The sequence below is a fragment of the Tenrec ecaudatus genome, chromosome 9 (genome assembly GCF_050624435.1).
Source record: "Tenrec ecaudatus isolate mTenEca1 chromosome 9, mTenEca1.hap1, whole genome shotgun sequence".
NCBI classification, from domain to species: domain Eukaryota; kingdom Metazoa; phylum Chordata; class Mammalia; order Afrosoricida; family Tenrecidae; genus Tenrec; species Tenrec ecaudatus.
In genome coordinates this window covers 122644285-122660755 of record NC_134538.1, presented here as the reverse complement: position 1 = coordinate 122660755, position 16471 = coordinate 122644285, and the positions used below count along the sequence as shown (strand labels likewise).

General features: G+C 45.1%; 1 protein-coding gene and 1 pseudogene across 1 annotated transcript in view; both read left to right on the top strand.

Annotated features, from left to right (window-relative positions):
- RELN (reelin) overlaps positions 1 to 16471 on the top strand; it is a 509976-nt gene that overhangs the window by 458638 nt on the left and 34867 nt on the right. The window contains exons 47-51 of the mRNA XM_075558514.1: positions 3365 to 3505; positions 5122 to 5299; positions 6847 to 7040; positions 9640 to 9896; positions 15248 to 15402. Coding sequence (XP_075414629.1) covers positions 3365 to 3505; positions 5122 to 5299; positions 6847 to 7040; positions 9640 to 9896; positions 15248 to 15402 — 925 coding nt within the window. The remainder of the gene's footprint in view (positions 1 to 3364; positions 3506 to 5121; positions 5300 to 6846; positions 7041 to 9639; positions 9897 to 15247; positions 15403 to 16471) is intronic.
- Positions 12291 to 12736, top strand: LOC142456515 (large ribosomal subunit protein eL21-like; annotated as a pseudogene).

Sequence of the window (16471 nt, the reverse complement as noted above, 5' to 3'; positions counted from 1 at the left end):
TCTGATTGTAACTGTTTGATAGGTCCTCTTCTATTTCCTAAATTTTGTAAATGTTTTCAGTTTTTAAAAAATAGTTCTTTAATTCTGACTGTTGTCATATCTTTTGCCCTGCCTAGTACAGCTATTCCCCATTCAAATGATAAATGGACTCTTTTTTTAAATTGTTTAATTGAGAGATAATTAATGTATCCTACAACTAAATGGTTCGGTCATACTCTGAAGGGCTGTACAATCATCACCACAGTCAACTTTGGAACAATGTCTTCCTTCTTGTGCACTTGGCTGTGGACTCCCCATGTCCCCTCAAGCTGCCCTTCAGTGACCCTGGTTGCTGTCTGCATAGTTCCACCCACCCTGGCTTCCCTATACAAAATACACACACACACACACAAAACATGAAAGGACTCAGTAACAATGACCAAGGAAAACAGAGAAAAACCTCGATTGAAACAAACCAGATAATATTTTAAAACCAGAATAAATTCAGAATGGATCAAAAGAGAGATCTGATGACAAGGTGTTACATTCCAGCTGAATCCCCTTCAGGACGCCCTAGTCTGTTGTCAGGGCAACTCGTACTCCTAGTCTATGGTCAATGGGGATTCCCTGGAGACTCAGTCCACGTCGGGACCGGCACATGGATTTGGGGCTTCCACTCTGGTCCACTATACTCTGCAAACTGCATGTTTACAGTTTAGGTTCTGGTACTATTCCCTCCTCTGGGCTTAGATGTTATTATTTGTACTCCCTGGATCACACTTGCTTGTGTGGACTTTGCTCTGTGTGAGCTTTGCTTACCCCTCACTTAGATGACTGCTTGTTTTGAGACAAGCCATTAAAACCCCAAAGACTTTTTTCTGATAGTGGAGCACCCTCTGATCTCTTCACCACACTTTGCTATAGCATTCATTTCTTCAGTGATCCCGCCATGAGAGCAAGTACTGAGCAGGATCTTGTCATAAGAACTAATTGTTCTTATATTAGGGCTATGTTCAAGTGAGAGCTCACAATCCATTCAGATCCCTATATTTATATATGTCCCTGGTTCATTTAGACCATCATTATCACTTTGTTGGAGCGCATCATAAATCATCTGCATGGAGCATAAGGTAATTCTATTGATAGTAACATTATTTTAGTCCATGGTATAGAATTAAAAAAAACACTGTTGAGAAAGGAATTTATACGTGGGTAGGGCATCCTTTTAGACTACAGTACATGAATTGCTCGTTTGTACAGCTTTGAGACTTAGTTACACAAAGCATTACCCCAAAACTCAAACTCCCTGCCATGGAGGCAGTGCTGACTCACCACCACTCCCTGTGGGTTTCTGAGACTGAAACTGTACACAGGAGTAGAAAGCCCGGACTTTCTCCAGAGGAACTGCTGGCGGGTTCAAACTGCTGACCATGTGGATCTCAGCCCAATGAGTAACCACTGCTCTACCAGGGCTCCTGCACACAAACTGTAAGGTAGGTAAGGCAGTACTTTCAGTAACACTCATTTACAAAGACAAAATGATGTGTAGTACACTGACGCATGTCACAAAAATGCAGAGAGAATATGAAAACAGCACGTATATGTCGTCCCCGGTTGCCATTCATTGAGCACCCTCAAAGCAATACGTTTGAGCCAAACCAAAGTCCAAGGACCACCAATTCCCTACCCTGAGGACAGATAGCCACCATCTGCTTCTTCTCCCAGTTTTGTTTGAGGATTTCAGTTCCCAAGATCTGCTACCAGTGAGTTTAAGATAAAGTCCAGTTGGCTTAGGGGGGTTTCCAGTTCAAGTCCTTGTGGTGTGGTCTAACGAAGGGGGTTGTGTACATTGAAAGACAGTCTAATGTCCCAGTTGTCTATGTAGCACGTTACTAAAGTCATCTGGTGCTGGATCGAAACTAGATCAAAAGTGCCCATTTAGGAACACACCACCAGGGGATTTCCCCTTGGAGTCTACATAATTAGTGTTAGCAATAAACAGACCCTTAATGACAACGTGTATGACTCAATGAACACAAAATACTATCATTAATGTTCAACTCACTAGAGCTTCAAGGATCATTGGGGTTTTACTGCCATCTAGTGCCTCTGAAATGTATGATTATTTGTCCTGAACAGGACACTTGCCCAAACTGTGAGAGAGATGCTGCTGCTGCTGCTGCTGCTGCTGTGCCCTCAAGTTGGTTCCAGCTCATAGTGACCCTAATTCCAACAGAGGGGATGGCTGCCAGTCCTGCACCCATCTCACAGTTACTCTTCTGGGTGATCCCATTGTTGCAGCCACCCTGCCCATCCACTCCTCCCTTTCCCTTCCCCTTCGCCAAGCATGATGTCCTCTTCCAGGGCACATGAGACACAGTCTTACCAGCCTACATTCTAAGGAGCATTCTGGCTGTACAGACTTGTTTGCTCCTCTGGCATCCTGTAGTATTTTTAACATTTTTCACCAGCACAATAATTCAAATGAATCTATTCTTTTTCAGTCTTCTTGACACAGTCTACAACTTCCACATGCATATAATGCAACTGAAAATAACCTGGCGCGGGTTGGGCATATCTTAGCCCTCAAACGGACATCCTTTGAGAACAAGAGATAAACATACAGTAATATTTCTGCTATAATCTAATCTTGTTTGGGTTTCACTATCATGCTTCAAAATCCATGTAAAATACATCTGGTCTTATTTTATCACCTTGTCCCTTTGTCCATCCAGTTAACTAGGGTCTCACTGACACAGTGCTTTACACCCATGTTGTCTCTGAAGAATTTCGCTGAAAGAATTCCTCAGGAAAGCTGTGTGAAGTGAAGCGGATTGACCACCACACGAAGGCACTGGGCCCATGCCCTACTCCCCAAGGGTTATATGAGCTCCATTTCCTAACTGGCACCTCTAACTTAGCACCCTAGTGTCATGCCACGGTCATTCCCACACAAAATGCGGGGCCCAGTATCCCTCCAAATCTTTTGGTTTCAGTGTTACATTTTATTTCCACTTAGTTTATGTTTACAAGGCTTGCTGAGGTTTAAAAGAAAAGAAAATGACCAGTCTACCCTAGCTCCGTCTGATTTGGTTTCAGTGTTACATTTTATTTCCACTTAGTTTATGTTTACAAGGCTCGCTGAGGTTTAAAAGAAAAGAAAATGACCAGTCTACCCTAGCTCCGTCTGATTTGGTTTTGTTTAGTAGTGTGTGCCCAGAATATGACAGTGGCGAAATGCAGACTTTTCAGAAGGTGAGTGAGAATGGATGGAACGGGTGTGCATTTTTGTGAGTGATCGGCTGCTCTGGGTACTCATTCAGGCAGGCGGAACACGGCCTCTTTCCCACCGCGTCCTTCATTATAACTCTTTTCCCCTCTGAAGGTCCCAAGCCACTCGTTTCCGCTGGCACCAACCAGCTCCTTTTGACAAGCAGCAGACGTGGGCGATAGATAATGTCTACATCGGGGATGGATGCATTGACATGTGCAGTGGCCATGGGAGGTGCACCCAAGGAAACTGCGTGTAAGTGGGGGGGGGGGTTGCCTCCTCCAGCCAAACTGGTGTTGGAATCGCTCCCAGGTGACCTTACAGTCTGTGTTTTTCTGAAATATAATGTCGCGCTAACTGTGGAGTTGATGGGGATTGCATGTTCGTTCTTGCTGAGCAGGGAAGACCTGAGCAATAGCTCTGTCGCCAGGAGAAGGCTGCGTTCTAATGGACTACATTGTACTCCTTCCTGGGTTATTCTGGCACACCTGAGCCTTGAGAGGACATTAGAGAGAGCGCGAGAGTTCAGTATGCTTGGACCAGAAAAGAAGTCATCATAAATGTGTTCCCCCCCTTAGGTCGGAATATATATATATATATTGATACATATATCTTCATAGATATAATGATACAGATTACTCCTGGTTTAACTGGTATATCCCAGTGTTGTTTGCAAATGAGAGTATACAAATGCCTGGTCAATTAATCAAGCATACTTGATAAAGAGGCCACGTGTATGCCTATTAGAAAGCCTTTATATCTTTGGAAGGATACAAAGTGTTTTGTGTGCGTTTTCAAGGATTTGCTATCTGATGGGGTAGTATAAATAAGGACATTTGTAGTCTCTTCTTCGTTAAGCCCCACACACCCGGAAAGAGTCTCTTTTGATTAATGCTTCTTGCCAGTACCCAGATTTACCCTCGACATGCATAAGCTTATTCTTATTCCGAGGGCAGTCAGTCCTTTAGCCAGAAGGCAGATGCCATCCCAAATATCGTCTGCTTTTGGAGTCTGGCATCTTGGTTTCTTACATGGCACCAAACTTCCGTTAGAAAGACTTCATCTCATAAATTATGAGGCCCTACCAGTCCAATTTGGCAGCTCCATTTGTTTATCAGCCAAGACTGTGACAGAGCTTTGAGGGCTATTAGACCGCAAAGAGAAATTGAAGGCTTCCAAACTGGCCAAGAAGAAATAGCACTCTCCACTAGCAGATAATAGGATTCTTTGCATAGAAAACCCCAAAGCCTCAACAAGAAAAGTTGAAAGTTAGAACTAATTGAAAGATTCAGCAGCTGGGCTGGCTACAAGATTAGCATACAAAAACCAACTGGATTCTTGTACACTGAAGAAGAACCATCTCATTTACCGGAGCCACCCAGAGGAGGAGACATGGCTTTAGTAAATTCTTTGAGGTTGCTTCTTTCTCGCCACCTGCAAACATGTCATTAATTACTTTAGGAAAGTCTCAGAAGCCCACAGGAACAGCTCCACGTTGTCCTGTGAGCGGGAATCAGGCAGGCAGGCAGAAGTCATTTAAGGAAGCCCTAGCGGCCCAATGCGTTGGACTCTGGGCTGCTAATAGACACGTCAGCAATGATTTGAAAACATCAAGGAGCTCCCTGGGAGAACAATGAAGTTGAGGCAGTCTGCTTCCTTGAAGGTGTACCCCTGATGCCCTGTGGAAAAGTTCTACTCCGCTCTGGGGTCACTGAGTCAGACTCTACTCAGTGGGAATGGGAGACGTGATTCCTTTCTAACCTAAAGCAGAGGTGAATTCTGGCATACTTTGTGAAGCAAAGTCACCTTGGCCTGACTACTGTGAGACTTTGCTGGATGTTGACCCTGCCTTTCTCTTTCTCCGGGCCCAGCTGTGATGAGAAGTGGGGGGGCCTCTATTGTGATGAGCCTGAGACCTCCCTCCCCACCCAACTCAAAGACAACTTCAATCGAGCTCCATCCAACCAGAACTGGCTGACTGTTAATGGTGGGAAACTGAGTACGGTGTGTGGTGCTGTGGCTTCCGGAATGGCGCTCCACTTCAGTGGGGTGAGTGCTTGTCTGCTGGTGACCCCTGCTGCGCCCCTTAGTGCCCGCCGCCCCCCCCCCAAGTAGATGAGTCCCTAGACGGAGCTTGACCACTCTGAATACCCAGCTCTGCTCTGAGTCTGCACCTTCATACTGATTTCTAGCATGTCCCTAGACCATCTGTTGAAAGGATGCACGTCAGTAAAGGGCATGTTGCAGCACACTTAGAAAAAGGACTTACCTGAATGTCTGCCCTGGGGGAGAAGACCTGCGCTCCCTGTGGAAGGCTTCCATTTGCATCCTTCACCAGGTGTAAACTCTACCAGTTTTTCCCAGAATAGCAGGACTGCCCCCTAGTGGGTGACGGAACCAGCTGCGAAAGCAGATCCCGACACTTCCTCCAGGGTCAGGGGCTACTGTGGCAAGGTTTTTATTTGCCAGGAGGGCACTGAAGAATGTTTCTTGAAGGAAGCGATAGGCCAAGTAAGTTTGGGAACCTCTAACCGCTGCCAACAGATTTTTAAGAAGCAGACAAGCCTGGAAAATGAGCATCCATGGTTACTGAGTTTAGTGACAGTCATCAACCCTTTCTATAATTTAACCAGAAAGAATAATTGCCCATAACTACCTAACATTTATATTTGTAGCAGGTTATTAATGTGAATGGTGGTGGTGTAGGAAACGTTCATTGAGAACTTTTATAATCGTTCCAATTTTGCTGCCAAATCTTAGTCTCTTTAGAATTCCAATTTCTCCAATAACATGATTAGATGCTCTTCATGGGCAAATTAATAAAATATAATCAATTTGTTGTCAGCTCTCTCCTCCCCTGTCATTGATTGTCCTTGTGCCAACTAAGTGCATGACGTACACTGACTATATTCTCCTAAGAATAAAAGAAGAACATTCGGGATTTTTATGGTCATCGCCATTGTCTAAGAATGCAGTGTTAAGAATGCTCTTCCTAGCTTGGCTGGAACGCTAATTAATTGGCTAAAATCCAATGGTCTAGTTTTCCTTATGTGTTCAACTGATTTCTACCTTTCTATGGTAAAGAATTGTTAAGGAAGGCATTAACATCTGTTATAAAAGTTTAACTAAAAAGAGCTATAGCAATCTCCAATTATACTGTTAAGTTACATTAAATATTCTAAAGTTTTTATTAAAGTCACTATTTCAATGTGCTATTCCATTAACAGCTGCTGTTTTAAAAAAGACATAATAGATGGAAATCATTTAAGAAAGGCATAGAACGGTTACTTTAATTCTGGCTCTCATCTTGTGTGTAAGAGGTAGGAGAACATCTTATATTGTCTCACTCTATGTAAGTCTTTAAAGATGAAGTTTAAAAGGTCAGTAACATTCGATGTGCACCTACTGTGTGCTGGCCATCATGCCAGGTGCCAGTGTGGTAAGAGATGGCAGGGGAATCTGGACTGCAATACCTTATGACATGCATGTCAACGGAAACACACACAGGAAGCCAGAGAAAACCTATCCTCTGTCATCACATTCCTTCTCCCCACCTTGGTTCTCATCCTGTGTCTTTTTCTTCTTTCTTACCTTAGGGCTGCAGTCGATTGCTGGTCACAGTGGATCTAAACCTCACAAATGCCGAGTTTATCCAGTTTTACTTCATGTATGGATGCCTGATCACACCGAACAACCGGAACCAAGGGGTTCTCTTAGAGTACTCTGTCGATGGGGGCATCACCTGGAGCCTTCTCATGGAAGTTTTCTATGACCAGTACAGTAAACCTGGGTCTGTATTCCTTTGCTCTCTCATCACCCGTGTGCTCAGCAGCACTGCTTGGTGTGACCTGACAGTAGTCCATCACAGGGACCACAGTAAGAAGGCGGGACACCCCTGAAGGGTTAGTGGGGGTACCAGTTAGCCTAATAACTTCAAGGTCAGCATTTCAGAACCACCAACCACTCCATGGGAACAAGATAAGGCTTTCAGCTCCCAGAAAAAATTCCAGCCTTGGAAGCTTACGGGGGACAGCTCTACTCTGCCCTTTAAGGTCTCCATGGGTCAGAAATGACCCACTGGTAGCAAATTGGCCTTGTTGACACCATGGGCTTCTACTATTCAGGGGGAAAGGGAGAGTGCAGCTGAGAAAATAACAGCCATCTCTGCCCCAGGCAAAGTCCTGTCCTTGAAGTACAGGCAGACACCAGTAAAGAAATCTAAGTGCAAAGTGATGCAAAATACAGCACTTTTCCCTGTGCAAAAAGTGTCGGAGCAGGAAACAGCTGTGAGACCAAGTGCATGATGGTCTTGGGGTCTTTATGGAGGAATTTACCAATCCTCGGGTGTGAGTTCCCAGACTTTCAAAGCGGGGAACACAGGGCGTGAGAAGCCTGGTGTCCACCGGGTCAAAACAGAACAGTCTGATCTACTCTATTTCCCTGAAGGAGAAAACAAATTGACCAAAGGAAAACAGTGGCCATCATTTACTTAGACTTAAAAGAAGCCTTAGATAAATTTCTACTCCAAAGGCTTTTAAACTATAGTCATTGTTTTATCAGAGAAAGGAGACTAATCTAGAAGATGAGGGGGGAGCGAGGGAATGGAGACAAAAGCTCTTTATTCTGAATGAAGCAGCATGGATTTTATGTTCCTCCGGGAATCAAGGGGGGGGTTATATTATTTAATACATTGTAAAGTGTTATTTTTACTGATGAACTAGTAGAAATCAATTACAGAGAAGCTCCGCAAGGTGAGCATACAATTAAAGGGGTGGCTGAGGTGGTTTGAAACTGAGACGGATGCAGAAATGACTGTGGACAACCTTATTTGCTGCAAGAGTGATGGGCTCTAAGCCCTCAGTAACCACTGCTGGGGGCTGGCAGTCACAGTCCATCCACCCCTTCCCTGAGACAGTGACCCATTCGGCTATCAGAGCCTAACACGCAAACTCACTGCTAACGAGTGAATCCAATGTGGAGCACCCCTATCTAGCACTTCCAAGACTTTAAATCCAGGGAAGACAGCTTCCCCTTTCTCCTGAAGAGCTGCTAGGGAGTTTCGAACTAGTAACCTTGAGGTGAGCAGCTCAACGATGATCCCACAGCACCATCGGGGCTCTTTTGTCCAAAGCACAAGATCCAACCAAGAGCATCCTAAGTGTGATGGACGTTGGTTAGTCCCCCCTCGGGAAGATCACCTGCTATCCTAGTCTCTATCTTTCAAGGAAAGCATCAAAGACGGGTGTCGGAATAAACAAGGAGACACCGTGCAAACAACAGTAAATCTGTGAACTCTTTTCCATGGGAAAGACAAAGACTGAGGTGACTGAACGCAGTCGGGCTGGCTGTCAGGTCCTGGACCATTCGCCCTGGACATTAAAGGGGGGCTGGTGAACACTGATAAGAAAATTCAGACTTCAGGTCGAGGAAAGGAAATTGTTCTTTCCTAGCAAAAATTCTTTACCCCAACAATTATAAATTGTGATTATTAAGTTCAAGATGGGTTTGGTACATTGTGAGGGTAGAATTGTGACTGGCAGATATTTTAGACTTTCTTCCTAGCCAGTTAAGGGTCCCGGTAAAGAATGAAGCCATGTTTCCCAGGTCTCTTCTGAGTGACCTAGTCAGGGACAGCATGTGGTCCTGTGGTTTCACTCATCATTCCTTAGTGGTACGGTTTCAGTACACGCATAAGACAAGGTCAGTATCGGAACCTCCAGCAGCTGAAGCCGTAATGACATTTAGAAGGCCAGGTGCCTTCTGAGTAGTGGCCTCAGACCTAAATCCAAACCCACTGCCATCAAGTTCATTCCAATTCACAGCAACCCGATAGAGGGTTGTCAAGAATATAGCCCTTGACCAGAACAAATAGCCCTGTCTTGCTCTAACAGAACAGGTGTGTGGTGAGCATCCCAGCACTTAACCCACTGCACCACCAGCGATCCTTTGAGCCTGCCGTGATAGACTCTGGTCCATGTCATCACGGGCACCCCTGGAAATAGAGGGAAAGCAAGATGCCACAAGGAAGCAGAACAAACCAACCCCTCTGAGACAGCACAAAGCCGATCTTGGCTTATGATGACCAAAGTGCATGTACTCTCGTCCTGGCTCATTCTGCAGATCCAAGGGACCCCGAGGGACCTGGTCCAGGGACTGAGTTACACTGCCTGCTTCAGTGATGCTTGACTTTGTTAATACGCTAGGTTCCCCGTGTTACTGCCACCTGACAGTTTGACAGGCAGGCAGCTTATCAGCCTTTGGAGGGCAGGGAGAATCTCCTGCTGTCTTGGCACCACCACCATTAACAAGCAGCCTCTGCTGCTCGTTGGTCTTTTACACACACACATACCTGACCCAGGCTTTTCCCAAACCCCTCCCTTTTCTTACAGATTTGTGAATATCCTTCTTCCTCCTGACGCAAAAGAGATCGCCACTCGCTTTCGCTGGTGGCAGCCAAGGCACGAGGGACTGGACCAGAATGACTGGGCCATCGACAACGTGCTCATCTCAGGCTCTGCCGACCAGCGGGCCGTCCTGCTGGACACCTTCAGCAGTGCCCCGGTGCCCCAGCACGAGCGCTCCCCCGCCGACGCTGGCCCCGTCGGGAGGATCGCCTTTGACATGTTCATGGAGGACAAAACCACAGGTACGCTTCTCACTGATGCCAAGTACAGAAACCAGTGGGAATGCAGTCGTTTGCACCTGCCATGGAGGGAAATTCTGCACATACTCACACAGTGTGTCGACAAAGGGTTCTTTTATGTGCTCTCCTTTCTCTGCTTGGTGCAGATGCTTACTACACTCGGCTGCTCTCTGAAATGTTGGAGCCTCAGAAGAAACGCCTGGCAGTCTACTTTTCAAAGTAGATGAGATGGTCTACACTGACCCACATGGTCACCATGAGTCACATCGTCTCAAGGAAACGACTATGGCTCTTTTCCGCAGCCTTCCAAATTTACGTTAAAACTAAATATCTTCTTTCACCGAGCCAGCAAGTCTACCTTAATAATTCCCATTCCCTGGTTTCCTTACCAGGACGATTTTACTTTCTTAGAGGAAAAGCATTCATTTCTCTGTTTCCTGGGTCCCACTTTGAGTAGAAAGCCAACATTTCCCCATAATTTTTTTTAAACTATCCCAAGGCAGTCTATGACAGCATTTCCTGTTTCGGGTCGTGTCCAGGCCTTGCTGTGGCTCTTTGACCTCAGTAGGTATCGTTCAGGGATGCTGGTGAGCGAGGCAGGGTCCCTCTCTGCTACTCTCAGTTGTAAGCCTCGGTTTGGTTTTGTTTCACAGCACTGTGTTGGTCACCTTTTTTTGTAAAAGGCTATCTCAGAGGAAGGCTGTGACTTTGTCTTGCCACTTCCTTGGTCTTACTACATAAAACATATCTTCAGGTTAGGTAGTGATATTTAATGAAAACATAGATTAAAATAGGATGCCGCTACAGATTCATCAGAGAACAGAACTACGTCACATCCAAGTCTGCATTTTGCAGGCAAGCTGGATCTATTTTGCCAGACAAAGACTTTTAAGAACCTTCTGGGCATTGAAGCCTCTCTGGGGAGAAAATTGGAAATTTGGGGAGTTTCATCACGTATAATGATGAATCTTTATTTTTGAGGTCATATATGTTCAAAATATGAAACTGAGAAAAGGTAAAAATCACAATAATGAAAATAAATTCATCTGAAGTCTCATCACGCAGAGCATGACCACTGCCAATATTTTGGTTTATTTCCTCAGAGTCATTTTTTACATCGTTATATAAATATAAACACGGCCATCGACTCCATTCTGACTTACCATCACCCTGCAATAGGGTTTCTGAGACAGTAAACCTGTACAGGAGCAAGATAGCCTCATCTTTCTCCCATGGATCAGCTGGTAGATTTGAACTGCTGACTTTGTCATTAGCAGCCCAGTGCCTAACCCACAGAACCACCACAGTTCCTTGGAACTCTATATAGTGCCAACAAAATTATCATCTTACCTCATGTATATTTTGGAGCTTGATTTTTTTTATTCTGATAAATCATTTTATCGGGGCCTCTTACAGCTCTCTGACCATCCAGACATCCATCATGTCAAGCACATTTGTACATGTGTTCCCATCAACATTTCCAAAACATTTTCTTTCTACTTGATCCCTTGGTATCAGCTCCTCTTTTTTCCCCTCCCTCCCTACCCATTTACCCTCATGAACTCTTGATAATTGATACATTATTTTTATTTTCATATTTTACACTGTCCACTATCTCCCTTCACCCATGTTTCTATTGTTTGCCCCCTTTTTCCCTCTTCTCTACCCACCTTCCCCCTACCTTCATGGTATTGCTTCTCTCATTATTGGCCCTGAGGGGCTTATCTCTCCTGGATTCTCTGTGTCAAGAGCTCTTGTCTGTACCACTATACATGCTCTGGTCTAGCCAGATTTGTAAGAACTGGGGTCATGATAGTGGGAGAGGGGAGAGGAAGCCCTAAAGAACTAGAGAAAGGTTGTGTGTTTCATCGGTGCTTTACTGCACCCTGGCTGGCTCGCCCCGTCCTTGTGACCCTGCTGTGAGAGGATGTCCATTGTCCACAGATGGGCTTTGGGTCTCCCCACTCGCTCGCATCAAAGCAGTTGTTTGAGGTCTTCTGATACCTGATCGTACCAAGCACCTCGTGAGCACATGGGTTGGTGTGCCTATTCCATGTGGGCTTTGTTGCTTCCCTGCTGCATAGCCACTTGTTTAACTTCAAGTCCTTAAGACCCCAGACTGTAGTTTGATTTTTTTAACCTAGAATTAAATCCTGATAATTTCCCCATAGCCCTGAGTATCTTTGAAAATATACTTTTAATAGTTGTAAAATATGGCACCATAATTTCATTTCCCATCTCCACATTGTTGAATACTTAAAGATTAATTGTCATTAATACATTCACTTGGCACTATGATACATTGCAAAGACATACTAAATATCACCCTTTTACATAGAAAACAGTGGGGGTTTTGCAGGCACGAGCCCTGGCCCAGGGACCCCGAAGGCGAGGAGCACCCGCCACATGTTCTCCGGGCCCTTCAGGAAGCATGGTGTCGTTCCCTGGCCACATGCAGGCGAGTCTACAAGAAAGGTGACATTGTGGACATCAAGGGCATGGGCACTGTTCAGAAGGGGATGCCGCACAAATGCTACCACAGCAAAACCGGACGTGTCTACCAGGTGACCCAGCACAGTGTCGGCATCGTTGTGAACAAGCAAGTTAAGGGCAAGATCCCCGCCAAGAGAATCAACATGCGCATTGAGCACATTAAGCACTAGAAGAGCCGGGACAGCTTCCTAAAGCGCGTGAAGGAGAACGACCAGGAGGAGGCGGCCCAGGAGGGCACCTGGGTGCAGCTGAAGTGCCAACCTGGCCTGCCATGAGAGGCCCACTTTGTGCGGACCAATGGGAAGGAGCCCGAGCTGCTGGAGCCCCTCCCCTATGATTCCATGGCCTAGTCTGAAATCAAGCTGTCACGGGCAATCAATCAATCAATCAATGAATAAATAAATAAATCCTAAAAAGTTGCTCAACACTAAGTAGTTTTATTCAATTAAGAAGGTTATTGAGATTGAAATCATTTGTTTATCCCCATGTAATAGTTTATATACATAGGTTTAAAATTAGAGAATAAATTTTTTACTATTTCCGTATAAAGTGAATACTGATTTATTTTTCAAGTACTTGGGATATTGACTAAATAGTGGCATGCTATTAGAGTAAGCAATGTCCTAGTTCCTGCTTGGCTTATAAAAACCATCCCGGAAGCGGTAGCATTTACCTATAGACATACTTGCAGATCTTCGGATAGAACAGTGATTAGTCGATTGACATAGGCACCTTTTGTCAGGATCGTACAGAGCTAGCATGAAATGACATGCGCACCCTAGAGTAACCTGACTCAAGGTAGTCATGTTAGAATTCAAATTTCTTTTGAGCCCACGGTCTGTAACGCTGGATTCAAAGCAGCTCCAATCCCTGAGGGGAAAAGCAAGTTGATAAAGGTATTGTGGTAGCCGTCCGAATCCCAGAGATCAGTGGCTTGTTCCATAGGCACAGACTAGATCCAAAAGACACGAGCAGGTGAGGCTGAATTATAATTCAGTTGTCTCATCACAAAGGGCAGGTGTCACAAAGGCTGCTTCTGACCAATGAGGGGCAGACACGTGTAGGACTGCCCACAGTGATCTCCAGAGGTTCAGGCCAGCAGTACAATCAAGCTGAGCAGACCCGAGCCAGAAACACCTGGTCTGGAAACATCATGCCAAGGCACCGGCGCGCTCACAGATCCTACAAGCACAGGCGGTCGTTTCTCTCCCGATCCCAAAGAGCCGAGCTGCAGTTTCCCGTGAGCCGAGTGGAACGTCTCCTGCGGGAAGGAAACTATGCCCAGCGCCTGAGTTCATCGGCCCCTGTGTTTTTCGCTGGTGTGCTCGAGTATCTGACAGCTAACATTCTGGAGATGGCCAGTAATGAAGCCCACATCAACCACCGAATCCGCATCACTCCAGAGCACGTGGGGAGCGCGATGGACAACAACCCGCAACTCGTCCGTCTCGTGGATGTGGCCATGATCGTGCCCGAGACTGCTAAGACGGCCCAAGCAAAGAAGTGAGACTGACCGGAGCCCTCACAGCCTCGACCAGACCCAACCCACTCACAGCGGAAGGTGTCCTGTGCTGTTACCACCAGCAGATGCTACTAATAAAAGGTTTACATCCATGGGGAAAAATAAATGAATGAAAAGTACAATGCATTGTCCAGTCTCTGCTCTGAACACTCAAGGCCACCCAGTTCTCTGGCTTGCACCTGTTCCTCGCCGTTGTGAATGCTGGCCGTCACCCCAGAGAGCACACACCCAGGGGTTGGGGCCTGTGTTGTCTGAGTGTGTCATGAATTCGATGCAGTGTGTGAATTTAGCTATAAACTCTCTAGAATGAAATCATGATGCAAAAATACATATTTTTAGAAGGACATTTGGGGGACATGACAGGAGGCGGGGGGAGAGGGAGAAAGAAGCAGGGTCCACTCTGTGCTCTTCAATTCACAGTCTTACCGGAGAATGAAAACCAGCTGCCCTGAGGTCAGGCTCAAGGCAACCCCCTTCGTGTCTCCTAGGGTTTTCCTTGGCTGCTTTTAAAGAACGACATCACTGGGTCTGCCTTCTGAACACTTGTGAGGGACTCGAACCTGCATCCTCTGGGTTAGCTGCTGAGGCCAGTAACCTTTTGTGCCACTCAGGGGACTCACAGTCTTGCTGCCTAGGTTTTCCTTAGACTCTTCCAGACCTCCTGTTTCAGTCATTTATCAACTGGATGCATCTGCTCCACGTGTAGCTGTTGGTCTGGCGTAAAAGAGGAAAGACCTCTACCTTACACGTTTCAGTGTCTGTTCCCGAGTATTGAGTGGCCAGTACAGATGTGTGCATAGCAATTGTTTTAGAGAGAGTCCTGGTTTCTGGTCATCCTCGGCTAACATTTGATCTTCCTGTTTTCCAAAGGAAGTCATGATTTTATATTTTCAGCACTTAAATGTATTTTTCGTAACAAGTACCACAACATCAAGCTTTACTTTTTCTCAGTTCCTGGGCCTTGTCTAATGAGATGGGCCGCTGAAAAGGTCCAGGTAATTCTCCCAGAATCTGCCCAGAATGTGCCAACTCCCTGCCCTTTCATGTTACAAACATTTCGTCTCCTCCGCTTGATCCTCCTCAGAAAGGTAAATATCTGTCAGAAAGTGATAGATGCAGCTCCCGTATGCATAACGCACATACTTTCCTCCTAGTGCAGATCTGCAGTGCCAGATCTCAACACCTCCAGGATTTGTGTTCCCCAAACTGTGCGCTTGTATCGGTGTTTTGTCTGTGGACTGCATGTAATACATGAGTAATTTCTACTTGAAATCATTCTAGATTTCATCTGAAGTGAAAATGTGATTCTAGTATTTTCATTTGTCACAATTTTTTTAAGTGAATGAGCACTGGCTATTCCACGACGACTGTACAGTAGAGAGCTTCTGTGAGTCCCCTGACGGCGTCATGCTTTGCGGCAGTCATGATGGCAGAGAAGTGTATGCAGTCACCCATGACCTGACTCCCACAGAAGGCTGGATTATGCAATTCAAGGTGAAAGCAATTGGTCTCTATAACATTAATAACAGCACGTAAACAATGTCAAATATGGGGGGTAGGGGGAAGAAATGGGGAGCTGATATCAGGGGCTCAAGTGGGAAGAGATGGTTTGAAAATGATGATGGCGGCATATGTGCAAATGTGCTTGACACACTGGAGAAATGTATGGACTGTGATCAGAGATGTAAGAGCCTGCAATAAAAGTAAGAAAGAAAGAAAAAAAGAATGTTGGCTTTTAGTTCCAGGGGGAGAATATGGGGAAAATTTAATGACAAAGATGATCTAAAATTTCATTAGCTTCATTTGTACTTTGAAAAATAAAATTTGTTATTAAAATAGTATATAATTTATTTATGACTTGATGATTAAGGGTATTTCTTTTCTAAACTATTTCAAGATGAAACTTCCATATGCATGAAGTGTACAGCGGATCAAATGCTGATTCAATAAAAACATGGATCATAAAAACATAGGATACTGATCATAAGTGTCTCAGATACCTCCTAGTATGACTTAGGCAAACTTTCTCATTTAGAAAATATTAAAGCCATAATTGCTCTATCTGTCTTTTCATGAGAGCATTTTAATGTGTATGGAGGAAGCAAATTAATAGAAAATAAACCCATGATTAGCATTATTGCCAACATCAACTTCATATTTTGGCCAAGATTAAATATCAACCCATTTATCCTGCCTACCTAAATTTTACTATACCAGCAACAATGTCACATTAAGTCTGTCTCCCTTAACAAAGAGTGTTGGGGAGTATTAAAAGTACTTTCTGCTGTCACTTCGTTGCATTTCAGTGGTATAGTTGAAGGTGATTTATTGAGAGTCATAAATTGCACAACAAGATAGCAAAATTAGTAAAGCTGTGAGCCATCCTTCTTGGTCAAGCATCTTGCCAAGGAGAAGTGCCAGACCATTAACACAACAAAGAGCAATTTGTAAGAGCGGCCCAGGCCTTCCAAGGCAGTCAGCCAGGCTTCTGCTTCTCTCCAAACTCCCAAACAGTACATTTGGCACTTCCTATCATCCGTCACCTTGGGCAACCACGGCAAGG